This window comes from Podarcis vaucheri (assembly GCF_965113315.1).
Source record: "Podarcis vaucheri genome assembly, chromosome: 7".
Taxonomy (NCBI): Eukaryota; Metazoa; Chordata; class Lepidosauria; order Squamata; family Lacertidae; genus Podarcis; species Podarcis vaucheri.
In genome coordinates, this window is record NC_138765.1 from 8,575,655 (window position 1) to 8,600,784 (window position 25,130).

Here is a 25,130-nt window from a genome sequence, read left to right on the forward strand (position 1 = left end):
TTATATACTGCCCTATACCCGAAGGTCTCAGAATATAAAACAAAATCAGAATATAAAACCACAACATATATAATCAAAATAAAAACCACAACCCAATAGCCCTTCATGATTCTATGAGCCTTCTATACCTAGTTAGACCATTGGTCCAACTACCTTAGTACTGCCTACACGGACTGGCAGCAGCTTATCTGAATTTCAGGCAGGGGAGTTGGGCCCTTGTTATGTACTGAGCTGAATAGGATCCAAAAGGCAGCGGTCTGATTGGTCCTAGAACAATAGGGTCCAGAATGCAGCAGTCTGATTGGTCCTAGAACAATAGGGTCCAGAATGCAGCAGTCTGATTGGTCCTAGAACAATAGGATCCAGAATGCAGCAGTCTGATTGGTCCTAGAACAATAGGGTCCAGAATGCAGCAGTCTGATTGGTCCCAGAACAATAGGATCCAGAATGCAGCGGTCTGATTGGTCCTAGAACAATAGGATTCAGAATGCAGCGGTCTGATTGGTCCTAGAACAATAGGGTCCAGAATGCAGCAGTCTGATTGGTCCTAGAACAATAGGGTCCAGAATGCAGCAGTCTGATTGGTCCACAGGAGCCACCCAATCCAACTCCAGGTGGAAGTGAATCCGCAACCTGATTGGCCTACAGGTGAATCCCAGAATTAGCCAATCACGTGGGGCCCATTATGTAAATAATCTATATAAAGCAGACATTCTGGGGAAACTTCCATTTCCTCCTCACCACTATGAGCTGAATAAAGAGCATGAAATCCACTTTCGACCCTGAGTATATTTCAGCCCTTCTCCCTGCCTAGCAGCTGTCTATACCACTGGGGTGTGGCTGTTGGCGGAGGATTCAAACTGGACAGGGATCGGGGGGGGGGGGCGGGGGCAGCGAGCTCTGCTTCCAGTCGGGCAAAGTGCCCATGCCTCCTCCAGAAGGCTAGCCTCACACGCCAGAACTTCAGAGCCACCCTTCCTAATCCAAAAATCGCAAACGGAAGACAAGAGTTTATTCCAGAAGCTTCTGTTTGCATCCCACAGTGGCAAAGAGCTGGGGTTGATCTCTCCGCTGGCTCTGACCTCGTCACAGGCTCAGTGGCTCCGTGTTTTCTCGTCTGAGGAGAAACGAAAAGGAAAGGAGTGATTAGCCCCCATCTGTGCTAATTAAGATGCAGCAACAGCTCTCAATTCCCCACGGTTTAATCTGCAAAGGCCAGACTGCAAGATCCCTGCCTCTGGGCATCGCTGATGAGGTCCAAACCATAGCAGAGCAAGACATTTGGCACCAGCTGGGATGAAGGAATTGCTGGGAGGAGGCTTAGAAGGCGCCAACCACCTTAGGGACTCCGGATTTGTGTAGGGTCTACTCCTGAGCCTTTTCTGGATGGCGGCTAACAGGTTGAGGTTGAATCCTGACAAGACAGAAGTACTGTTCTGGGGGGACAGGGGGCGGGCAGGTGTGGAGGACTCCCTGGTCCTGAATGGGGTAACTGTGCCCCTGAAGGACCAGGTGCGCAGCCTGGGAGTCATTTTGGACTCACAGCTTTCCATGGAGGCACAAGTCAATTCTGTGTCCAGGGCAGCTGTCTACCAACTCCATCTGGTACGCAGGCTGAGACCCTACCTGCCTGCAGACTGACTTGCCAGAGTGGTGTATGCTCTGGTTATCTCCTGCTTGGACTACTGCAATGCGCTCTACGTGGGGCTACCTTTGAAGGTGACCAATAAACTACAATTAATCCAGAATGCAGCAGCTAGACAGGTGACTGGGAGCGGTTGCCGAGACAACATAACACCGGCTTGAAAAAGATCTACATTGGCTCCCAGTACGCTTCTGAGCACAATTCAAAGTGTTGGTGCTGACCTTTAAAGCCCTAAATGGCCTCGGTCCAGTAGACCTGAAGGAGCGTCTCCACCTCCATCGTTCAGCCCAGACACTGAGGTCCAGCACTGAGGGCCTTTTGGTAGTTTCCTCACTGCGAGAAGCAAAGCTACAGGGAACCAGGCAGAGGGCCTTCTCAGTAGTGGCACCCGCCCTGTGGAACACCCTTCCAGCAGATGTCAAGGCTATAAACAACTACCTGACATTCAGGAGACATCTTAAGGCAGCCCTGTTCAGGGAAGCTTGTAATTTTTAACAGACCACTGTATTTTAATACTTTGTTGGGAGCCGTCCAGAGTGGCTGGGGAAATAATAAATTATTGTATTATTATTATTATCCCGCAAGGCAGCAGAGGTTTAGGATCAGAGATGGGCTCTCTTCCGGGGTGGACGAGTCCCACCTGCCCCTCACTCCCCTCTATAGCACATGCAGAAACTGCCTTCTTGACCGCTGGACCTACTCTTGGTCTTGACCGCTCAATCCGCCAGAGTCTGGCTTTGCATGCAGGGGAAGTTCCTAACCCACCAAGGGTTTGGGATGCCCTGGGATCTTTGAATGAAGGGCGGCATACAAATTTAATAAATAGTAATCATAAAATAAGTATAATAGTGTTGGGCTTGCCAATCTGAAGGTTGGCGTTTCGAATCCCTGTGACGGGGTGAGCTCCCGTTGCTCTGTCCCAGTTCATGCCAACCTAGCAGTTCGAAAGCACATCAGTGCAAGTAGATAAATAGGTATCACTGCAGTGGGAAGGTAAATGGCGTTTCCTTGCGCTCCGGCTTCCATCATGTTATTCCGTTGCGCTAGAAACAGTTTAGTCCTGCTGGCCACGTGACCTGGAAAGCTGTCTGTGGACAAACACCGGCTCCCTCGGTCTGAAAGCGAGATGAGCACCGCAACCCCATAGTTGCCTTTGACAGGACTTAACCATCCAGGGGTCCTTTACCTTTACAGTTCCCAGGATTCTTCGGAGGAAGTCATGTACCTTAAATGTGAGGTGTATAAAGTGAATTTAAAGCGCACAAGTCCTCCCAAAGAATTCCGGGAACTGTAGATTGCTAAGATTGCCGGGAATTATAAATCTGTTAGGGGTAAACTACCATTCCCAGTAGGGACGCAGGTGGCGCTGTGGGTTAAACCACAGAGCCTAGGACTTGCCGATCAGAAGGTCAGCGGTTTGAATCCCCGCGACGGGGTGAGCTCCCGTTGCTCAGTCCCTGCTCCTGCCAACCTAGCAGTTCAAAACCACGTCAAAGTGCAAGTAGATAAATAGGTACCACTCTGGCGGGGAGGTAAACGGCGTTTCCGTGTGCTGCTCTGGTTCGCCAGAAGCAGCTTAGTCATGATGGCCACATGACCCGGAAGCTGTACGCTGGTTCCCTCGGCCAATAAAGCGAGATGAGCGCCGCAACCCCAGAGTCGGCCACGACTGGACCTAATGGTCAGGGGTCCCTTTACCCTTTACCTTACCGTTCCCAGTATTCTTTGGGGGAAGGTACGTGCCTTAAATGTGCTTTAGATATATGGTGCGGCTGTGAAGTTAGAAAAATAGATGGGGTAGGACAGAGAGCAGGGTCTTTCGTGACGTCAACCACTCTCCTTTCGGTTCAACAGTCTTGGATGTTTCAGGAGCAGTGCGCAAAGCTTTTGGAAGTGGGGGCATCCGAGGTCAAAACACGACATTAATTGGACTAGGCGTTTCCAGGAGGAAAATGGTTCCTAGCGCATAACCTCTTCATCTTCCAAGAACACACAAAGCTTGCAAGTGCGGGAAACACTGCTTCCAAAAATTCGCCATCTGTCAGTAACATGCAAAATCCAGAACTCTTTTCAACCCAAATTGTCCCCGGTGACTTTATTGAGGTGGCGGTGGGGAAATGAATGCAAATATACGCATTCCAGCCAATTGAAGAAGAAGAGTTTGGATTTGATATCTCGCTTTATCACTACCCGAAGGATTCTCAAAGCGGCTAACATTCTCCTTTCCCTTCCTCCCCAACAACAAACACTCTGTGAGGTGAGTGGGGCTGAGAGACTTCAGAGAAGTGTGACTGGCCCAAGGTCACCCAGCAGCTGCATGTGGAGGAGCAGAGATGCGAACCCGGTTCCCCAGATTACGAGTCCACTGCTCTTAACCACTACACCACACTGCAAGCAAGGGAACTCTTTTGGGTAGCAGAATCTGTGTGCCAGGCAAAGCTGTTCTCAAAGTCAGACCTTAATAATAATAATAATAATAATAATAATAATAATAATAATAATAATTTATTTGTACCCCGCCCATCTGGCTGGGTTTCCCCAGCCACTCTGGGCGGCTTCCACAGAGACAAAAAATACACTAAAATGTCACACATTAAAAACTTCCTTGAACAGGGCTGCCTTAAGATGTCTTCTGAATGTCAGGTAGTTGTTTATCTCTTTGACATCTGAAGGGAGGGCGTTCCACAGGGTGGGCGCCACCACCGAGAAGGCCCTCTGCCTGGTTCCCTGTAACCTCACTTCTCGCAATGAGGGAACCGCCAGAAGGCCCTCGGCGCTGGACCTCAGTGTCCGGGCTGAACGATGGGGGTGGAGATGCTCCTTCAGGTATACAGGACTGAGGCCGTTTGGGGCTTTAAAGGTCAACACCAACACTTTGAATTGTGCTAAATTTGAATTTAAAGCACATTTGGAGCACATTATTTCCCAAAGAGAATTCTGGGCACTGTAGTTTAGCCTTCACACTGTTACAATCACCAAGGAATGCGTTGCCACAAATGTGCTAGGATCATGTGCAGGCTGATCCAGGAAAGGGAACAACTCTGGTTTGGGGCAGGAAGAAGAGATTTGAGAATAGAGGAAGTCCAGCTACAACAGGCAGTGCCTTACATTTTTTTTTTTTTTGGTAATGTAGGTTTTATTTATTTTCATCTTTAAACAGTTTTCAACTTTAAGCATGGTGGCATTGAGATATACCTTTGCACTGGAGCGTACAACATAACAACAGTTTACATGAAAACAGAAATTAAACAGCAATTAGGAATAAAAATAGAAATTCAACAGAAACAGAACAGAAATTAAACAATAAATGTTTCAGGAATGTGTTAACCACATTGCGTCAAGGTGCGTATACCAAGATTATTACGGTTGACATCTTTCCGCAGGGCCTGCAAGACGGAGTTGTTCCGCCAGGCCTTTGGTCAGGGCGCAGCCTGACTCCCTCCTCTGGCAACCTGCACAGAATTTTGCTTAATTGGTTGCCATCAATTTGATTTAATTAATTTTTATAATGAAATATTTTTAGATTGTGTGATTATTTGACTGATTATTTGATTGTTGTTAGCCGCCCTGAGCCCGGCTTTGGCTGGGGAGGGCGGGATATAAATAAAATTTATTATTATTATTATTATTATTATTATTATTATTATTATTATATGAAATGATGTCTATTACTGTGTGTTCCTTAGACTGGTAGCTGGTATTTTGGATCAGTAGCGTTAGAATTTACAGTGGTGCCCCGCAAGACGAATGCCTCGCAAGACGGAAAACTCACTAGACGAAAGGGTTTTCCGTTTTGGAGGTGCTTCGCAAAACGAATCTCCTATGGGCTTGCTTCGCAAGACGACAATGTCTTGCGAGTTCCTGCGGGTTCCCCCCCCTTTTTCTAAGCTGCTAAGCTGCTTATCAGCTGATCCGATCAGCCGATAAGCCGCTAAAAGCCGCTAATAGCGCTAATCCGTCAATGGGCTTGCTTCGCAAGACGAAAAAACCGCTAGACGAAGAGAATCACAGAACGGATTCTTTTCGTCTTGCGAGGCACCACTGTGTAGGAAAGGAAAAATAAAATGTGCTTCACGCACTCCAGACCGCGCTCCAGACTATGCGTGCTGTTTTAGCATATGCCTCGTTACCGATAAAGTCACACCAGAAGGTATGAAACGGCCTTACCTTTTGCTCTCCCCTTGGCAAGTACAGGAACCTGGTGGTGGGAAAGACATTTGGAGAGAACAGAAGTCAGCTGCAAAACCAGGACCAGAGTAGGGGTGCAAATTTATTACTACCAAACCCGATTCACCCGAGGGTTGCCACCGTTCTTCAGAGAGAATACAGTTCAGGTGGAGGGTTGCTTGCTTGTTTGTTTGTGGTGCTGTGGGTTAAACCACAGAGCCTAGGACTTGCCGATCAGAAGGTCGGCGGTTCAAATCCCCACGACGGGGTGAGCTCCCATTGCTCAGTCCCTGCTCCTGCCAACCTAGCAGTTCGAAGGCACACCAGTGCAAGTAGATAAATAGGTACCACTCTGGCGGGAAGGTAAACGGCGTTTCCGTGCTGTCAGAGCTGCTTCCAGATCCTAGCTCACAGAGGATCACGCTAGCCAGCAATCACTTTGTAAAAGTCTTTATTGAGTTACAGTTTCCATTCTCCAGCTGCTGCGTGCAACTCTACGTCTTATGGGTTAGACCGGCGAAGCTCCGTCTGAGTCTCCGCCCCCTGTGCACCAGCTTACTAACCTAGCCTTACTCCACCTTTTCCGCCTGACCGTTCTTCTCTGGGTCCCTCTGCCCCCTGTGGTCTCTTCCTTCCGGGATTCTTCTGACGCCGACCCCCCGGACCCTCCTGTCTCCTTGCGCCGGGCTTTAGGACCTGGCTCCCTTTCCGGGCTGCTTACTGCGCCACCTTCCTGTGCATTTGAACTTGGCGCGCGCGCCCAACCTTCCACTTTCCGCCTGACCGTTTCTTCGCTCCCTGATGGAGGTGTGGCCACTCCTGACTCGTGCCCTCCCTCCTGTTGTGAGCTGCCAGCGCTTGATACCTGACGCCCTTCCTCTCCCCTGCTCTCTGTTGGTGACGCTGGTCCCGATTTCCAACTGCTCCCCTCTGAGTCCCCTCTGGCCCTTTCTTCCTGGGGTGTCCCCCTAGGCTCCCCCCTTGCCCTGGCCACTGGTGCTCCTTTCTGTGAATCTTCTGATTCACTGGAAAGACTCGGAGATCTCGGGTCGTCGTCATCACTCATCTTTTCTTCTGCCTCCTCCCCCTCGCTCTCTGTTTCCTCCCTTGCCCTTGCCTCTGCTCCTGAACCCCTGACACGTGCGCTGCTCTGGTTCGCCAGAAGCGGCTTAGTCATGCTGGCCACATGACCCGGAAGCTGTACGCCGGCTCCCTCGGCCAATAAAGCGAGAAGAGCACCGCAACCCCAGAGTCGGCCACGACTGGACCTAATGGTCAGGGGTCCCTTTACCTTTACCTTTGTTTGTTTATTATTATTACCTGGTGCTGAAATCGAGCACAGCAATCCCTCACGACGACACACATGGTTTTACAGTGCTTTGCTCAATTTAAAAAATAGCAAAAGCACTATGAAGATGGCACTCATGTCACGCCCTCAGTCTCCTCTTCCCCAGGCTATGGGTGGGGTGGGGGGCAGCAAACAAGGCAGACAGGGCTGTTGCCAGGCAGGAAAGGAGGGGAGGAGATGCTCAATGTCAGTAGGAATTTGGGGACAGGCTGGTCCCATTGAAGATGTCCTGCCTGCACACACACACACACACACACACTTATATACAGTGGTACCTCGGGTTACATACACTTTAGGTTACATACGCTTCAGGTTACAGACTCCGCTAAACCAGAAATAGTACCCTGGGTTAAGAACTTTGCTTCAGGATGAGAGCAGTTGATGATGATGATGATGATGATGATGATGATGATAATAATAATAATAATAATAATAATAATAATAATAATAATTTTTTATTAATACTCCACCCTCCCCGGCCAGAGCCAGGCTCAGAGCGGCTAACACCAATAAAATCACAGTAAAAACATAATAGGGGGAAAAGAGAGGGGGGGACCAATTTAAAATACAGGTTAAAATGCAATTTAAAATGCAGCCTCATTTTAAAGTTGCCAATAAATCAAGACCATAATAAGGGGAGGGAAACATAAGGGCCAGACTGAGTCCAAACCAAAGGCCAGGCGGAACAGCTCCGTCTTGCAGGCCCTGCGGAAAGATGTCAAGTCCCGCAGGGCCCTAGTCTCTTGTGACAGAGCGTTCCACCAAGTCGGGGCCAGTACTGAAAAGGCCCTGGCCCTAGTTGAAACCAATTTAACCTCCTTGAGGGTCGAGACCTCGAAAGTGTTGTTATTTGTGGACCTTAAGGTCCTCTGCAGGAGAGGCGGTCCCGTAGGTACGAGGGTCCTAGGCCACATAGGGCTTTAAAGGTCAAAACCAGCACCTTAAACCTGACCCTGTGCTCCACCAGGAGCCAGTGCAGTTGGTATAGCCAGGATGTAGCCACGATTTATTGGGGGGGGGGCAGAGAGAGAAAGGCTTTATGTCAGAGGGGACAGAACAGAGTTATCTGTGATGCAATCGGTCAGTTAGCTAAGAATTTTTATTTATTAACTTGATTGGAGGGGGGGCATGGGTGTAGCCAGGGGAGGGCAGGGAGGGGAAGCTGCCCCCCAATAAATAAAAAATACATAGTAAACTGACGTTCTGTCCCCCTCCCCCAAACAAAAGGCCTGCCCTCGAAAGAAAAATCCTGGCTATGCCCATGGGGTGAAAAAGAAAATGAGACAGAAGAGGATTGGGGGGAGGCTGGAAGCGGAGGGGGGTTTCTTACAGAAAAATTTGGAGGGGGTGTAGCAGGAACCCCCCCACCCCAATCATTCTGTTTGTACAAACTTCACACACACTCACACTCACACCTACATACGCCACATTTCTGTTATAAATTCATAGAAAATCAACCATACATTGGATTGCACTGTTCCATTTTTTATTTTACTCCATATGACAAGGACTATCAAAGGGGGGTGGCTTGGTTCTGGTCAGCCATAATCCCTTCACCATCCCAGCACATCCACAGGAGCCCTGCCCAGCTGCTATGCCAACCCTGATGATCCCAGACAGAAGACAATCAAGATCACAAAGAACTTGCATATGGGAGTGGATTCAGCATGGACTGAAACAAAGGACAATGATCAGATCTTCCCTCTGGGGGCAGGAAACTGCCAACTCCCCTTTGTCCTCTGGAAATGACTCATGGGGAGGGGGAAAGGAGGAACCAGCCAGGTGACAGGACACTCAGGTTACCACCACAACTCCTCCCTCAACCCCTCCTTTCTGTAATATGCATGATGTTTCTGGGGGTGGGCTTGACCTAGAGGAGGGGAATTTCAAAAGTTTTTATAAGGTCTTGCACACCATCTTTCTGGGTCCCTCCTCTCTCCTTCAAGTGAGGGGAACACCCTGTTGCAACAGTTCAATAAAGGCCAAGTCTACAGGCTGCTGTTTTGCTCCAAGTAATCCTGGTTGGTGTCTTTGTTTTTGTCCAAGGGAGCCCTCGGATTTTTTCCAGTAACACCTTGAAAGAAAAATCCTGGCTACGCCCATGGGGTGAAAAAGAAAATGAGACAGAAGAGGACTGGGGGGAGGCTGGAAGCGGAGGGGGGTTTCTTACAGAAAAATTTGGAGGGGGGGGGGGAGAATAAGAATGCCCCAGTAAAGGGGTTAGGAAACCAGAGCTGTAAAGAGAGGGAGAGAACTGTACCTGGCAGGGAGAACTTGGGAGATATGTTTTCTTGGGGGAGGAGGGACTGCCCCATAGATCAGGGGGTCAGCAAGCTTTTTCAACCATGGACCAGCCCACTGTCCCTCAGACCATGTGGGGGACCGGACTATATTTTGAAAAAAGAATGGACGAATTCCTATGCCCCACAAATAACCCAGAGATTTTAAATAAAAGGACACATTCTACTCGTGTAAAAGCACACTGATTCCCGGACCGTCCAGGGGTTGGATTGAAAAGGCGATTGGGCCGGATCCGGCCCCCTGGGCCTAATAATAATAATAATAATAATAATAATAATAATAATAATAATAATAATTTATTTATACCCCGCCCATCTGGCTGGGTCCCCCCAGCCACTCTGGGCAGCTTCCAACAAAACACTAAAATACAGTAACCTATTATTAGTTTGTTAAGGGCGCTGAGAGTTGTGAGGAGACCCTAATTCCCGTTCCCAGAGTGGTTTCCCAGTCAATCCCTTTCTCACGGGGAACTCTGGGGGATTTTAGCTCTCTGAGGAGAACACGCGCCCCGCAAGCAGCTCACAGCACCTTTAACAAACTACACTTGCAAAAATTCTTCAGGGAAGAAGTCATGGCAGTTTATCGTTATATGATACCAGGGGCGCCAACTTGAATAAAATATGGGGGAGGGGTAGATAAACCACGGCCCGCATAATCAATCGCATTACACCGGTGCTTTTCCCCCCTGGGGGGACGCAGGGGTACGCGTACCCCTAAACATTTTGTGAATCTAAGTTTGGCCTCATTGAGAGGCAGTATTTCAATATGAGTAGGAAAATGAGAGTACAGTGGTACCTCTGAATGCGAACAGGATCCGTTCCGGAGCCCCGTTCGCATCCTGAAGTAAATGTAAGACGCATCTGCGTGTCGCGTTTCAATGCTTCCGCGCATGCGCACGATGTCATTTTGAGCATCTGCGCATGCGCGAGCAGCGAAACCCGGAAGTAACACGCTCCATTACTTCTGGGTTGCCGAGGAGCGCAACCTGAAAATACTTAACTTGAAGCTACTTCAGCCCGAGGTATGACTGTAACTCTAAACATTTTTTTTAGAAAAAAGCACTGCATGACACGATGCACGCACACCATTTGAATGGCAATGCCCATCAACTTTTGGGAGGTGGCGGCCCCCTCCAATATTTTATTGTGGGGGTGACCCCCCTCCAATATTTTATTGGAGGGGGCTGGAGCCCCCCAAGCCCTTAGGAGTTGGCTTCTGTGTATGGTAACACTTAAATGGGCATCTTTTCCTGTCTCTGTTAACAGAAAAATCCGAGGGCTCCCTTGGACAAAAACAAAGACACCAACCAGGATTACTTGGAGCAAAACAGCAGCCTGTAGGCTTGGCCTTTATTGAACTGTTGCAACAGGGTGTTCCCCTCACCTGCAGGAGAGAGGAGGGACCCAGAAAACCGGTGTGCAAGGCCTTATAAAGACTTTTGAAATTGCCACCCTGTAGATCAAGACCACCCCCAGAAACATCATGCATACATCACAGAAGGGGTGTAACCTAAGACCACTCCTCAGATACATCACACCTACATCACAGAAAAGGCGGTCTAAACAGAAATTTGAATGTTGTTTTTCTCCTGTACTTGTTTATCTCCTGTCTGGCAGGTTACCGTATTTTTTGCACCATGACACTCACTTTTTTCCTCCTAGAAAGTAAGGGGAAATGTCTGTGCGTGTTATAGATGGAATGCCTACAGGTGGCATGCCTATGGATTTTCCTCCTGTAAAAACTACGTGCGTGTTATGGTCGGGTGCGTGTTATAGAGCGAAAAATACGGCACTTGATTGGATTTCTTGGGTAGCCTGACCAGTCTTTTGTAATGATAAATACTTAGTTCCTGGGCCAGGTCACAGGCTCACACCCTATTCAAACACAGACATACCCTTAAGACAGGATTTGTGAAGGAAAAGACAATGGGGAGGCTTTTCCATTTTGACCTTGCAGAGAAAAAATTTGGTCAGTTTAAGAATCAAAATGGTTCCAGTTTGGCCTTCCTGTGCTGATCTATGTACGTGCTTGGTTGGGACACTTATGAACATTACCATATATTTAAGACCATAAAATTCCTATCGCACGTCTTTGTGTTGGCTCCCAAATTATGAAACACAGAGGTGAGTCTGGTACCTTCGTCATGCAGCTTTTGCTGTCTGCAGCGACAGACTTTGGGCTTTTAAAATTTCAGGAACACCCTGTGCGGCTCCGCTGCTTCTGTGAATGCGCACCTCTTGATCCCGGTCTTTGTCAGTGAAGGTATTTTGTTTTCTGCGGGGTGGGGTGTGGGACACACAAAAGGACACACGCTCTGCTGCTTTCACTAAATGTATACTGTTCTGTTCTGGCTGGAACGGATTTCCTTTTCTTATAAATAATAATAATTGCAACAGTTTTATCTGTTTTGATACGTTATATTGTTATAAGCTGTCCTGGGCCCTTATATGGTGGAGAGTGGATAAGGAATGTTTTAAACAGGGCTGCCATATTTCAAAAAGTGAAAAAGTTGTGGAGCTCTCTTTTGCAAAATCTTTACCCCCCTCTCCTCCCACCATGAAAAATGAAGTTTTTGAGCTATTTTTAAAGGAAATTGCAAAAAAAAAAAAAAAAACCAAAACCCAACACTTCCGATATGGGCTGCCATGCTCCTGGGTTTTTCCCGGACATCATTTTCGATGGGCGAATGTCTGGGATATTCCAGACATAGTAAAGGGTAAAGGGACCCCTGACCATTAGGTCCAGTCATGACCGACACTGGGGTTGCGGCGCTCATCTCGCTTTACTGGCTTCCGGGTCATGTGGCCAGCAAGACTAAGTCGCTTCTGGCGAACCAGAACAGCGCACGGAAATGCCGTTTACCGTCCCGCCAGAGTGGTACCTATTGATCTACTTGCACTTTGATGTGCTTTTGAACTGCTAGGTTGGCAGGAGCAGGGACCGAGCAACGGGAGCTCACTCCGTCACAGGGATTCGAACCGCCGACCTTCTCATCAGCAAGTCCTAGGCTCTGTGGTTTAACCCACAGCGCCACCCACGTTCCTTTTTCCAGACATATGGTAGCCCGATTTTAAATGGAAAACTAAATCTACTCCTGACGCAGAAACGCCCTCTCCATCCCTGGAACCTAAGCTATAAATAAGTTCCATTTTGTTTTGATAGTCACTAGGCAACTGCCTCTCACTCCAGGGACATTTTCTTTTTTTCCTCTCTCTCTCTCTCCATCCACTCAGCATCTGCTAACCCAAGGAGTGCAGAAGGAAGATCACTGAACCGTGGGCGCCTCTTCGCTTCCTTCTCCTTGGAAATGCGAGTTGTATTTGAGGAGCAGACGCCAGGTTGCATTAGATCTCAAAATCAAGTCTGTTTCCCCCTGCCCCGTGTGTGCGTGTATGTGTGTTGTGTACGTGCACGCGCGCGCGCGCACACACACACACAGACGGGGGATTTGAAGGGGTGGGTTCCAAAAACGATTTTTGAAATGTTGCAGGTAAAAAAAAAACAATTTCGAAAATGAAACATTTCCTTTGCGTGCTACCAGTTCCGGAACATTCTCCCGTGCAAACACACAAATGCGCACCCATCAAAATGAAGGGGAACGATGATGTGCATGTGCTTCAGGCATGGATCGTGGCCTATCGCACAGATTTTGCTTTGAGTCCTTTACAGTGGTACCTCGGGTTAAGTACTTAATTCGTTCCGGAGGTCCGTTCTTAACCTGAAACTGTACTTAACCTGAAGCACCACTTTAGCTAATGGGGCCTCCTGCTGCCGCCGGAGCACGATTTCTGTTCTCATCCTGAAGCAAAGTTCTTAACCTGAAGCACTATTTCTGGGTTAGCGGACTCTGTAACCTGAAGCGTATGTAACCTGAAGCGTATGTAACCCGAGGTACCACTGTATTTAATAAACCGTTTGCAATTCAAAACCCAGCCCACCCAAAAGGCTTGAGCAAACATTTCGAATGAAACCCCAAATTATCTTATTCGTTATTGCGTATGCTTGTTTATGTTAAATGAATTTATTAAATTTCTACCCCGCTTTTCCACCAAAAGGCTCAGCAAGGTGTACACGCCCCCCCCATTTTATCCCAACGACAACCCTGTTAACAGAGGGTTAACAGAGAGCAACTGGCTCAGCGTTGCTCAGTGAATCCTGGTCTCCCCACATCCTAGCCCCAAGTTCACAGCATATGAGAAAACAGTATTTTAAAAGAGCCATTTCAGACCAGTTTGCTTAAAAGGAAAGGGGGACGAGGGGGTTGAAAACACAGCCTCAAGCCAAGGACTCTCGATTGACTTACGTACACAGCTGCTCTTCAAGAACATAAATATCGTCTTGCTGTAAAGAAGGAGAGAAAGAGTTGATCATAAAAAGGGCCGCTAAGTGCAGTCAGGGCTTGTAGAAATCAAGTCACTCCAGGGAGCGAAATATTTAAAGGTTTGCATTGAGGCAGGTCGGTACCCAAGATTTCCGGGCCAGCGTTTATTATTTTAGACCTCAAAAAATATTCCATGGTGAGAAAAGAATACAACTACAGGGGTACCTTGGGTTCCGAATTTACTGTATTTTTCGCTCTATAAGATGCACCAGACCACAAGACGCACCTAGTTTTTGGAGGAGGAAAACAAGAAAAAAAATATTCTGAATCTCAGAAACCAGAACAGCAAGAGAACAACAACAGGAGGGAAAAAGTGAGTCTTATAGAGGAAGAAATACGGTAATCCGTTCCAGAGGTCCATTCTTAATCTGAAACTGTTCTTTTCTTTTCTTTTTTCTTTTTGCAATTTCCCAAATGTTTACGGAAGCAGTGAGAGGTTGCCCATCATACTGTGCTGAAAAGGCAGTTTTATTCAATTCAGAAACTTAAAAACAACAACAGTTTTGCAGCACAGGATAGTGTTATTTGAACTAGACCCCCCCCCCTTTTTAAGCTCTTCTAACCCATCAAGAGAGTCAGTTTTGCACGATCTAAGACCTATATCTTCTACCATAACCACCTTCCGTTCTTGGAAAAAACTGCAGAAAGGCACTTGAAAAGCTGTTAATCTTTTTTTAGTTTTGCTGGTAAGGGTTCATTTCGGCGCAAGGAAGATGCGCTGTTCTCTTCTTAAATTATCAGTCCATGTAATCAATTACAATATTTTCCCCCATTTCCCTCCCTCACCCCTCCCTCTCCCACCCCACAGAGACTTCCCTCGCTCCCCTCTGATTTCTTTACACTTATCGTTCTCTGCAGATTATATAATTGGACATATCTTAATTTTGTCTATCATATGTTCACCTAATACATTTGTGGATGTTTATTCAAAACCTGCCAAGCAGTCCAGTTCATTTTGTTCTCTTTTTAGAAAATTTGTAAAAAGCTCCCATTCTTCCTTATAGTCACAGTTGTCCAATCTGAAACTGTTCTTAACCTGAGGTACCACTTTAGCTAATGGGGCCTCCTGCCGCTGCGGCCACGCGATTTCTGTTCTCATCCTGAGGTAAAGTTCTTAACCCGAGGTACTACTTCTGGGTTAGCGGAGTCTGTAACCCGAAATGTTTGCAACCCGAGGTGTTTGTAACCTGAGGTACCACTGTACCCGCAACACCACACGTCAGCAGAACATGGGTTTTGAACCCGTGTTTTGCTGGACTACAAGGAAGCAGGGCGTCAACTATGGGAGCAGAAGGGGCTTCGGGTCCCGAAATATTCGTGGCCAGGGGTCTTTGGAAGTACTTTACGAGGAGTTGCCTTCAGGCACCGTTGGCAGACGAACTCCGCATTGCAAAGATGTCTGCAAACATGACATGACGGCTGGCAACATCACAACCTCGCTGTGTAGGAATCCCTTGCAGACAGTCAGGTTGTGCATCCATTAAAGGTAAATGTTATGTACAGTGGTGCCTCGCAAGACGAAATGAATCCGTTCTGTGATTCTCTTCGTCTAGCGGTTTTTTCGTCTTGCGAAGCAAGCCCATTGAAGGATTAGCGGATTAGCGCTATTAGCGGCTTTTAGCGGCTTATCTGCTGATCGGATCAGCTGATAAGCGGCTTAGCGGCTTAGAAAAAGGGGGAGGGAGGGGAAAAAACTAGCAGGAACTCGCAAGACATTGTCGTCTTGCGAAGCCAGCCCATAGGAAATTCGTTTTGCAAAGCACCTCCAAAACGGAAAACTCTTTCATCTAGCGAGTTTTCCGTCTTGCGAGGCATTCGTCTTGCGGGGCACCACTGTACTGAGTTGAATAGGATCCAAACTGCAGCAGTCTGATTGGTCCTAGAACAATAGGATTCAGAATGCAGCAGTCTGATTGGTCCTAGAACAATGCAGCAGTATGATTGGTTGGCAGGAACCACCCAATCCTGCTCCAGATAGAAGTGAATCCACAACCTGATTGGCTTACAGTAGAATTCTGGAATTAGCCAATCATGTGCAGCCCATTGTGTAAATAATGTATATAAAGCAGATACTGTGAGGGGACTTTCATTCATTCCTCCTCACCACTATGAGCTGAATAAAGAGCATGAAATCACTTTGCGACTCTTGAGTATATTTCAGTAAAGGTAAAGGTACCCCTGCCCGTACGGGCCAGTCGTGACCGACTCTAGGGTTGTGCGCTCATCTCACTCAAGAGGCCGGGAGCCGGTGCCGTCCGAAGACACTTCCGGGTCACGTGGCCAGCGTGACGAAGGTGCACTGGTGATCGAGCACCAGTGCCGCACACGGAAACGCCGTTTACCTTCCCGCTAAGTAAGTGGTCCCTATTTATCTACTTGCACTTAGCGGTGCTTTTGAACTGCTAGGTGGGCAGGAGCTGGGACCGAACGGCGGGAGCTCACCCCACCGCGTGGATTCGAACCACCGACCTTGCGATCAGCAAGTCCTAGGCACTGAGGTTTTACCCACAGCGCCACCCACGTCCCTGCATCCATTACAGAACAACAAACCCCTCTGTTGCAAACTTAACACAACACAAGCAACACGATGGCCAGTATGCTAGATAGCACTGCAATTCTTATTGCATCATATACATGTTTTAGGAAAACAAAAACAAAATGCGTACACTTGTAAATTCTCTAATTATATTTGAAATCAAATGAACACATGTCTGTCAATCTTTGAAAGTCTGTAAAAGTATAATAAGTCTATAGTTGAAAGAAAGTAATAGATTCTATCTTGTGGGCTAAGCAGTAAAACTTTTTAGGCGTTCAGGTGCCGAAGTAGTTAGTGAATAACAACGTAGGACAGTGATCCCAGATAATCTTGACTGTTTCGCTGGTCATAAGGCTATGTAACCACTCATATCATGTCCACTGCTCCTTGTGCATTTTTCTAATCTATGGGTTGTGCTGAAGAAGATTCCAGCGAAACAGTCAGATTACTGGCAGCAGCTTATCTGAATGTCAGGCAGGGGGGTTGGGCCCTTGCTATGTACTGAGTTGAATAGGATCCAAAAGGCAGCAGTCTGATTGGTCCTTGAACAATAGGACCCAGAATGCAGCAGTCTGATTGGTCCACAGGAGCCACCCAATCCAGCTCCAGGTGGAAGTGAATCCGCAACCTGATCTGGCCTACAGGAGAATCCCAGAATTAGCCAATCACGTGGGGCCCATTGTGTAAATAACGTATATAAAGCAGACATTTCGGCGGAACTTCCATTCCTCACTACTATGAGCTGAATAAAGAGCATGAAATCCACACTTGACTCCGAGTATACAGTGGTGCCCCGCAAGACGAATGCCTCGCAAGACGGAAAACTCGCTAGATGAAAGAGTTTTCTGTTTTGGAGGTGCTTCGCAAAACGAATCTCCTTTGGGCTTGCTTCGCAAGACGAAAATGTCTTGCGAGTTTCTGCGGGGTTTTTTTCCTCCCCCCTTTTTCTAAGCCGCTAAGCCGCTTATCAGCTGATCCGATAAGCCGATAAGCCGCTAAAAGCCACTAATAGTGCTAATAGCGCTAATCCGCTAATCCGTCAAAGGGCTTGCTTCGCAAGACGAAAAAACTGCTAGACGAAGAGAATCACAGAACGGATTCTTTTCGTCTTGCGAGGCACCACTGTATTTCACATGCATATGCTTGCCTTAGAACGCCACCCCGGGATTTATTTCTGCTCTTCGCTGCTGCCAGCAGGGATGAGGCCACGGGTCATATTTCTGCCTGTTCCCTTCTGTGTCTTTGGTTGGCCTTCCTCCTCGCCTAGCATAAAGATCCCAGGGTCCTGCGTGAAGAATGGCAGTGCCAGGGACGACTCACCAGAGATTCCTGAAGCTCCTTCAGCTGGTGAACTTTCTTCTTGATCTTGTCGTTGTCTCTGAAAGTCAAGGAAGGGAAGATTTCAGAAGCGTGGCATGCAAGAACTTTAGGTTTCCACCTTTCAAATTGATCTGAAACACTTGGACACCTCCTACGCCAGACATTCATCCTGGTCTGCTTGCTCCAACTTCACATGGAAGTTACCGTATTTTTCGCTCTATAAGACGCACCGGACCACAAGACACACCTAGTTTTTGGAGGAGGAAAACAAGAAAAAAAATATTCTGAATCTCAGAAGCCAGAACAGCAAGAGGGATCGCTGCGCAGGGAAAGCAGAAATCCCTCTTGCTGTTCTGGCTTCTGGGATAGCTGCGCAGCCTGCATTCGCTCCATAAGATGCACACACATTTCCCCTTACTTTTCAGGAGGGAAAAAGTGAGTCTTATAGAGCAAAAAATACGGTATATTCTATCTGGTTTTTATTGAACATTTGTTCCGATTTGTTGACGGGGCGGTTACATGACAAGGAACAATTGCTCCACATCTACCTTTTCTTGTTTGTGGAGTGTTTGCAGGTCATCCCTTTTTGGGGGTCATTTGTTCATCCCACATTTTCCAATTTGTTTCCCCATCAATCCCTTCTTCTTTCTTTCTTTCTTTCTTTCTTTCTTTCTTTCTTTCTTTCTTTCCATCATTAAAAAAAGAAGTGGATTTGTTCAGTGGCGTAACGTGGGTTGTCAGCACCCGGGGCAAGGCAAGTAATTTGCGCCCTCTAACCCGGGGCAAGGCAAGTAATTTGCACCCCCTAACCCCTAACCTGCCGCCGCTGCTAGCTTCTTCTTGCTGCTGCCTGGTCTGGTCTGGTGTGGTTCTCTCCCGCGCTCAGCGCTGCGCTGGGCGGCCGCTGCACTGTCCCTCCCCCAGATAGTCCCTCGCTCTCTCTCCGCACCGCACGCCTGGCACCCACCCCCTCCACAGTGGGTGGCGACCCAGCGGCTCGGATCGGATTCGCACAGCCAGCACTGCAGTGAGAGAGAGTGAGTGAGCCAGGTAGGGGCAGAGCGCTGCGAGTGCGAGCGCACGCCCCCAGATGTTGCCCCCGGTGCGGCTGGCCCCCCCCTGCACCCCCACGCTACGCCACTGGATTTGTTGTGCTAGGCCAACAGAGCGCTTTAACTTAATCTAAGCAGACTAATGTGTGACTGAATTACTCCTGCAAATAAATGATAGCTTGGAAGTGCCTATAAAACAGCAAACTAATAATAATGATACTAATAATAGACTTTTGTGGTCTGGAAATTGATAGGCAATGCACTGAAAAGTCTGATAAGCACATTTACAGGAAGATATGCAAATATCCCACAAGCCAATCAGGATAAATGCAAGACAAACACTACATGTTTACACTGGCTAGCAGAAGGGATAAAGAGGTGTGAGTTCAGATCATTGATCCATCAAGCTTGATACTGCCTGCACTGGCTGGCAGTGACTCTCCGAGGATTTAGGCAGGACTCTTCAGGATAAAGGGATGTGGGTGGGGTTGTGGGTTAAACCACAGAGCCTAGGGCTTGCCGATCAGAAGGTCAGCGGTTTGAAACCCCATGATGGGGTGAGCTCCCGTTGCTCGGTCCCTGCTCCTGCCCACCTAGCAGTTCGAAAGCACGTCAAAGTGCTAGTAGATAAATAGGTACTGATCCGGCGGGAAGGTAAACAGTGTTTCTGTGCGCTGCTCTGGTTCGCCAGAAGCGGCTTGCTCATGCTGGCCACATGACCCGGAAGCTGTACGCCGGCTCCCTTGGCCAGTAAAGCGAGATGAGCACCGCAACCCCAGAGTCGGCCATGACTTGGCCTAATGGTCAGGCATCCCTTTACCTTTACCTTCAGGATAAAAGCAAATGCTCTACCACTGAAGCACAATTCCTCCTCTTCCTCCCCCCACCCCACTTCTTTTAAAAGAATTATCCAAGGCTTTTAATCGGTGGGTGCTGTTTTCCTTGATCTGCTTACAGATGGCAAGAGAGCAGCAGACACCCACATTTAGGATTAACACTGTCACTTGAAAGTTCATTCCTAACCGCTTTCCATCTTTTGACTAGAAAAGCGACATGTTAATATTTTCAATAAACGTATGTATGGCTCCCCACCCTTAAAGTGCATTTGTAGAGCATATAAGTTTGAATTTTTAAATATATGCATATTTTATTGGGCTGTTGTTTTTATTCTGATTATATATATATTGTGGTTTTTATGTTGATGCCTGAAATATACTCAGGAGTCGAGAGTGGATTTCATGCTCTTTATTCAGCTCATAGTGGTGAGGAGGAATGGAAGTTCCCCCAGAATGTCTGCTTTATATACGTTATTTACACAATGGGCCCCACGTGATGGGCTAATTCTGGGATTCTCCTGTAGGCCAATCAGGTTGCGGATTCACTTCCACCTGGAGCTGGACTGGGTGGCTCCTGTGGACCAATCAGACTGCTGCATTCTGGGTCCTATTGTTCTAGGACCAATCAGACTGCTGCATTCTCAAGCCTATTGTTCTAGGACCAATCAGACTGCTGCATTCTGGGTCCTATTGTTCTAGGACCAATCAGACTGCTGCATTCTCAAGCCTATTGTTCTAGGACCAATCAGACTGCTGCATTCTGGATCCTATTCAACTCAGTACATAACAATTCCCCACCTCAATAAACAAGCAAATACATAAATCAGAAATACCTAAGTAAGATTTCTTCTGTTGACTTGAAAACTGAAAGAGAAAAAGGTGATATAGTGAGAAGAAGCAAATTCTCCTAAGACAAGATTGGTGACTATTAACAAATAATAATAATAATAATAATAATAATAATAATAATAATAATAATAATAATAATTTATTTATACCCCCCCCGCCCATCTGGCTGAGTTTCCCCAGCCACTCTGGGCGGCTTCCAATCAAGTGTTAAAAACAATACAGCATTAAATATTAAAAACTTCACTAAACAGGGCTGCCTTCGGATGTCTTTTAAAGATAAGATAGCTACGTATTTCCTTGACATCTGATGGGAGGGCATTCCACAGGGTGGGAGCCACCACCCAAAAGGCCCTCTGCCTGGTTCCCTGTGACCTCACTTCTCACAATGAGGGAACCGCCAGAAGGCCCTCGGAGCTGGATCTCAGTGTTCGGGCAGAACGATGGGGGTGGAGACGCTCCTTCTGGTATACTGGGCCCTTGAGGCCGTTTAGGGCTTTAAAGGTCAGCACCAACACTTTGAATTGTGCTTGGGAACGTACTGGGAGCCAATGCAGATCTTTCAGGACCGGTGTTATGTGGTCCCGGCGGCCGCTCCCAGTCACCAGTCTAGCTGCCGCATTCTGGATTAATTGCAGTTTCCAGATCACCTTCAAAGGTAGCCCCACATAGAGCACGTTGCAGTAGTCCAAGCGGGAGATATGTAACTAGAGCGCGCATCACTCTGGCCAGACAGTCTGTGGGCAGGGAGGGTCCTAGCCTGCGTACCAAGTGGAGCTGATAAACAGCCGCCCTGGACAGCTGTGAGTCCAGAACTGGTCCATCAGGGGCACAGTTACCCCATTCAGGACCAGGGAATCCTCCACACCAGCCCGCCCCCCGTCCCCCAAAAACAGTACTTCTGTCTTGTCAGGATTCAACCTCAATCTGTTAGCCGCCATCCATCCTCCAACCGCCTCCAGACACTCACACAGGACCTTCACCTGAATCTGACCGAATCTGCCTGGAGCAAGCAGCTGTCCAGATATTGCTGGACTACAGCTCCCATCATTCCCTTGACCAGGGGCTGATGGGAGTTGGAGTCCAACAGCATCAGTGGGCGGGATGTTTCCCACTAAACCCAGAGCTAGCTTGGAATTAACTGAGTTGGGAGATTCCTAGCAAATAGCTTCAAGTTAAGTCCAGCCCTGGATGACCTGTTGAGAAGGGGGACGACCTGGCCAGGACGCTCAGCTGGTGAACCAAAAGGGAAAGAGGCCACTTGCAGGACCAATCGTCTTTGCAAGTCTGGTCCTCAAAACAAGTGGGTCCCTTCCCTGCCCATCCGGTTCTGTTCCCACCGCAGCCAGGAGACTGGTCTTTCCAATCTTGCAGGGAAGCAAAACGTCTCACCTTCATTTTCCTCCCTTAGCCTTGAATTCTGCAAAGGTCAGGAGAAGAGGAACTTGGTTAATAATAATAATAATAATAATAATAATAATAATAATAATAATTTATTTATACCCCGCCCTTCCCGGTCAGGGTGGCTAACAACAGTAAAATTACAGTAAACACATAATTGGGGGGGGGGCAATTTAAAATACAGGTTAAAATGCAATTTAAAATGCAGCCTCATTTTAAAAGTACCGTATTTTTCACTCTATAAGTTGCACCAGACCATAAGACGCACCTAGTTTTTGGAGGAGGAAAACAAGAAAAAAAATATTCTGAATCTCAGAAGCCAGAACAGCAAGAGGGATCGCTGCACAGTGAAAGCAGCAATCCCTCTTGCTGTTCTGGCTTCTGGGATAGCTGCGCAGCCTGCATCCGCTCCATAAGACGCACACACATTTCCCCTTACTTTTTAGGAGGGAAAAAGTGAGTCTTATAGAGCAAAAAATACGGTAGCCCATAGATCAAAACCATAAGGGGAGGGCTTCCCCTTATGCAAAAATCTATCATTTGCCCGATAACAAATGTTGGAAATGTAAAGAAACGGAAGGTACATTCTTTCACCTTTGGTGAATGTGCCCAAGGATTAAGGCTTTCTGGGAAATGATATATAATGAACTGAAAAAGGTATTTAAATATACCTTCCTGAAGAAACCAGAGGCCTTTCTCCTGGGCATTGTCAGCCAATTGGTGCCAAAGAAGGACAGAACTTTTTTTATGTATGCTACAACAGCAGCAAGAATACTCATTGCAAAGTATTGGAAGACACAAGATTTACCCACTCTGGAAGAATGGCAGATGAAGGTGATCGACTATATGGAATTGGCAGAAATGACTGGCAGAATCCGAGACCAGGGAGAAGAGTTGGTGAAAGAAGACTGGAAGAAATTTAAAGACTATTTGCAGAAATACTGTAAAATTAATGAATGTTAAAGGGATGTTGGACTGAAAATAAGCAGTATTGGTAAAAAGATTAGTAAGAATATGTAAATACGGATTGACAATAGTTGGAAATATATGGTTATAAATAGGTTAAGATATTAAGTAAAGATAAATGATAGAGGGTAAGGATTTGTTGAATTAAATATTTGAACTGGAATACAAAAAGGGGTGTGTGAGGAGGTCAGGAAACAAGTAACTGAAATATAAGATATGAAAATATTGATTCTCCCCCCCCCCTTTTTTTCTTTTTTAACTTTCTTTTTATTTTTTATGTATTTTGTCCTTGTACTTTTGTATCTCTTTTTCTTTTAGTATTGTTATTCTGTTCCTTTTTTATTCTTAATTCTGTAACTTTTTATTCCTTGTAAAACTCTAATAAATATTAAAAAAGTCCTAGGCTCTGTGGTTTAACCCACAGTGCCACCCGCGTCTCTTAAGACCCCTTATCTCTCCCCTTATCCCTCTGAGCTGTTGTACAGTGCTCACCATTTGCCGCAAGTTTGCGTTGGCCTTCTGAAGGGATCTGATCTTTTCCATCTGTAGGAAAATTGAAAAAAAATAAACAGGAGAGGAAACATGAGATCCCATAACAGCCTTCTCAAATATATATAGATTCTTTGCTGTAATCAATTTGTTTCCAGATTTCTCTCCAAAACGTTCAGCTGATAAAGCTGATGTTGAATAACCTCAATTATTCCTTGAATGCTCAAGCATTTGCTGAAACCTGATGTCCATATTTAGCGTCCTTTTATATATGACAGTATGTGGCTATTGGGGGGGGGGCGGGTGGCGCTGTGGGTTAAACCACAGAGCCTAGGACTTGCCGATCAGAAGGTCGGCGGTTCGAATCCCCGCGACGGGGTGAGCTCCCGTTGCTCGGTCCCTGCTCCTGCCAACCTAGCAGTTCAGAAGCACATCAAAGTACAAGTAGATAAATAGGTACTACTCCGGCGGGAAGGTAAACAGCGTTTCCGTGCGCTGCTCTGGTTTGCCAGAAGCGGCTTAGTCATGCTGGCCACATGAACCGGAAGCTGTACGCTGGTTCCCTCGGCCAATAAAGCGAGATGAGCACCGCAACCCCAGAGTCGGCCACGACTGGACCTAATGGTCAGGGGTCCCTTTACCTTTACCTTTATGTGGCTATTGGTACCCCTTGGCATTTGCCTGTATTTGATGGATGACACTGAACAACATATATGCAGCAGTCTTTGCTTCCATAAAATTGAGTGGGGGGGGGGGCGCGTTGCTATTGGGTTGTTCTTGTTTTTATTTTGGCTATGTATTTCGTGTTTTTATATTGCGATTTTATCCTGTGAACTGCCCTGAGACCTGTGGATATAGGGCAACTACTACTACTACTACTACTACTAATAATAATAATAATAATAATTGGAGATGGCTATCATATCTCCTCTCATGCTTAGGTTGTATATAAAGGAATAAAAATAAAATGTAAATAAATAAAAGCCTGTAGCCTCAGGACGCCCAGTTTCCACTGACCTTCCTCCAAGGAAACTGGACTCTGGGTGAGTGTTGAAACCCCTGGAGATATCTCACCGCTCAGAGACTGGGGTGGCGTGCAACGTTATGTTCTTGTGATCATCACAAATCACCCCAATTGCACATTAAAAAGGACATCCAACGAGGCCTTAGAAGCCTTAGAAGCCTGAAGGAGCATCTCCACCCCCATCGTTCTGCCCAGACACTGAGGTCCAGCGCCGAGGGCCTTCTGGCAGTTCCCTCATTGCGAGAAGCAAAGCTACAGGGAACCAGGCAGAGGGCCTTCTTGGTGGTGGCACCCGCCCTGTGGAACGCCCTCCCACCAGATGTCAAGGAGATAAACAACTACGTAACATTTTGAAGACATCTGAAGGCAGCCCTGTTCAGGGAAGTTTTTAATGTGTGACATTTTAATGTATTTTTAATCTTTGTTGGAAGCCGCCAGATGGGCGGGGTACAAATAATACATTATTATTATTATTATTATTATTATTATTATTCCGACTCCGAAGGATTCTCACCAGGTTCTGATTCCTCTGTTCCAGTAAGAGAAGCCTTCTCCCTCGCTCCGCCATGTTGGGCAGCTACATGCAGAAAGCACCATGAGCAAAGGGCAAAGGATGCCACGGTCCCATAAGACAGCCCAGTTTTTCTCCTCTCAGCTTGCAGCAGCAATCTGGTCTGGTCTTGGGAGTTCCTCACTAAGCTGGCGCCTGTTGCCCTCAGCACCCAGTGCCCCTCCATCTTGCCTTGTGACGGTGCCCGTGATGTCATAGGAGACTTGAGGTTGTTTTTTTTGGCAAATAAATATAACACGCTACAGGG

At 47.1% G+C, this 25,130-nt stretch overlaps 2 protein-coding genes across 5 annotated transcripts in view; one reads left to right on the forward strand and one right to left on the reverse strand.

Moving 5' to 3' along the window:
- QPCTL (glutaminyl-peptide cyclotransferase like) overlaps positions 1 to 25,130 on the forward strand; it is a 222,017-nt gene that overhangs the window by 61,085 nt on the left and 135,802 nt on the right. The window lies entirely within an intron of this gene.
- Positions 991 to 25,070, reverse strand: LOC309536992 (uncharacterized protein). 4 transcript variants are annotated; one of them, XM_082231426.1, is made up of 8 exons: positions 24,827 to 25,066; positions 23,292 to 23,342; positions 21,825 to 21,852; positions 20,420 to 20,450; positions 17,699 to 17,756; positions 13,769 to 13,802; positions 5,813 to 5,843; positions 991 to 1,117 (listed from the first exon to the last, which is right to left on the reverse strand). In XM_082231426.1, exons 1-8 carry the CDS (start codon positions 24,878 to 24,880, stop codon positions 1,087 to 1,089), a joined length of 318 nt encoding a protein of 105 aa, XP_082087552.1. In that variant the 5' UTR covers positions 24,881 to 25,066; the 3' UTR covers positions 991 to 1,086. The 4 variants fall into 4 exon arrangements, with proteins under 4 accessions (XP_082087552.1, XP_082087555.1, XP_082087554.1 ...); XM_082231429.1 differs by lacking the exon at positions 17,699 to 17,756 and having other exon boundaries at positions 13,765 to 13,802; positions 24,827 to 25,070; XM_082231428.1 differs by lacking the exon at positions 5,813 to 5,843 and having other exon boundaries at positions 13,765 to 13,802; positions 24,827 to 25,067.

Coding starts and splice junctions, on each gene's coding strand:
- LOC309536992 (XM_082231426.1), bottom strand. CDS start 24,880: ATGGCGGAGCGAGGGAGAAGGCTTCTCTTACTGGAACAGAGGAATCAG. Junction 23,343..24,826: donor AACAGAGGAATCAGAACCTG/GTGAGAATCCTT, acceptor ATTTTCCTACAG/ATGGAAAAGATCAGATCCCT. Junction 20,451..21,824: donor GCTAAGGGAGGAAAATGAAG/GTGAGACGTTTT, acceptor TTTCTCTTTCAG/TTTTCAAGTCAACAGAAGAA.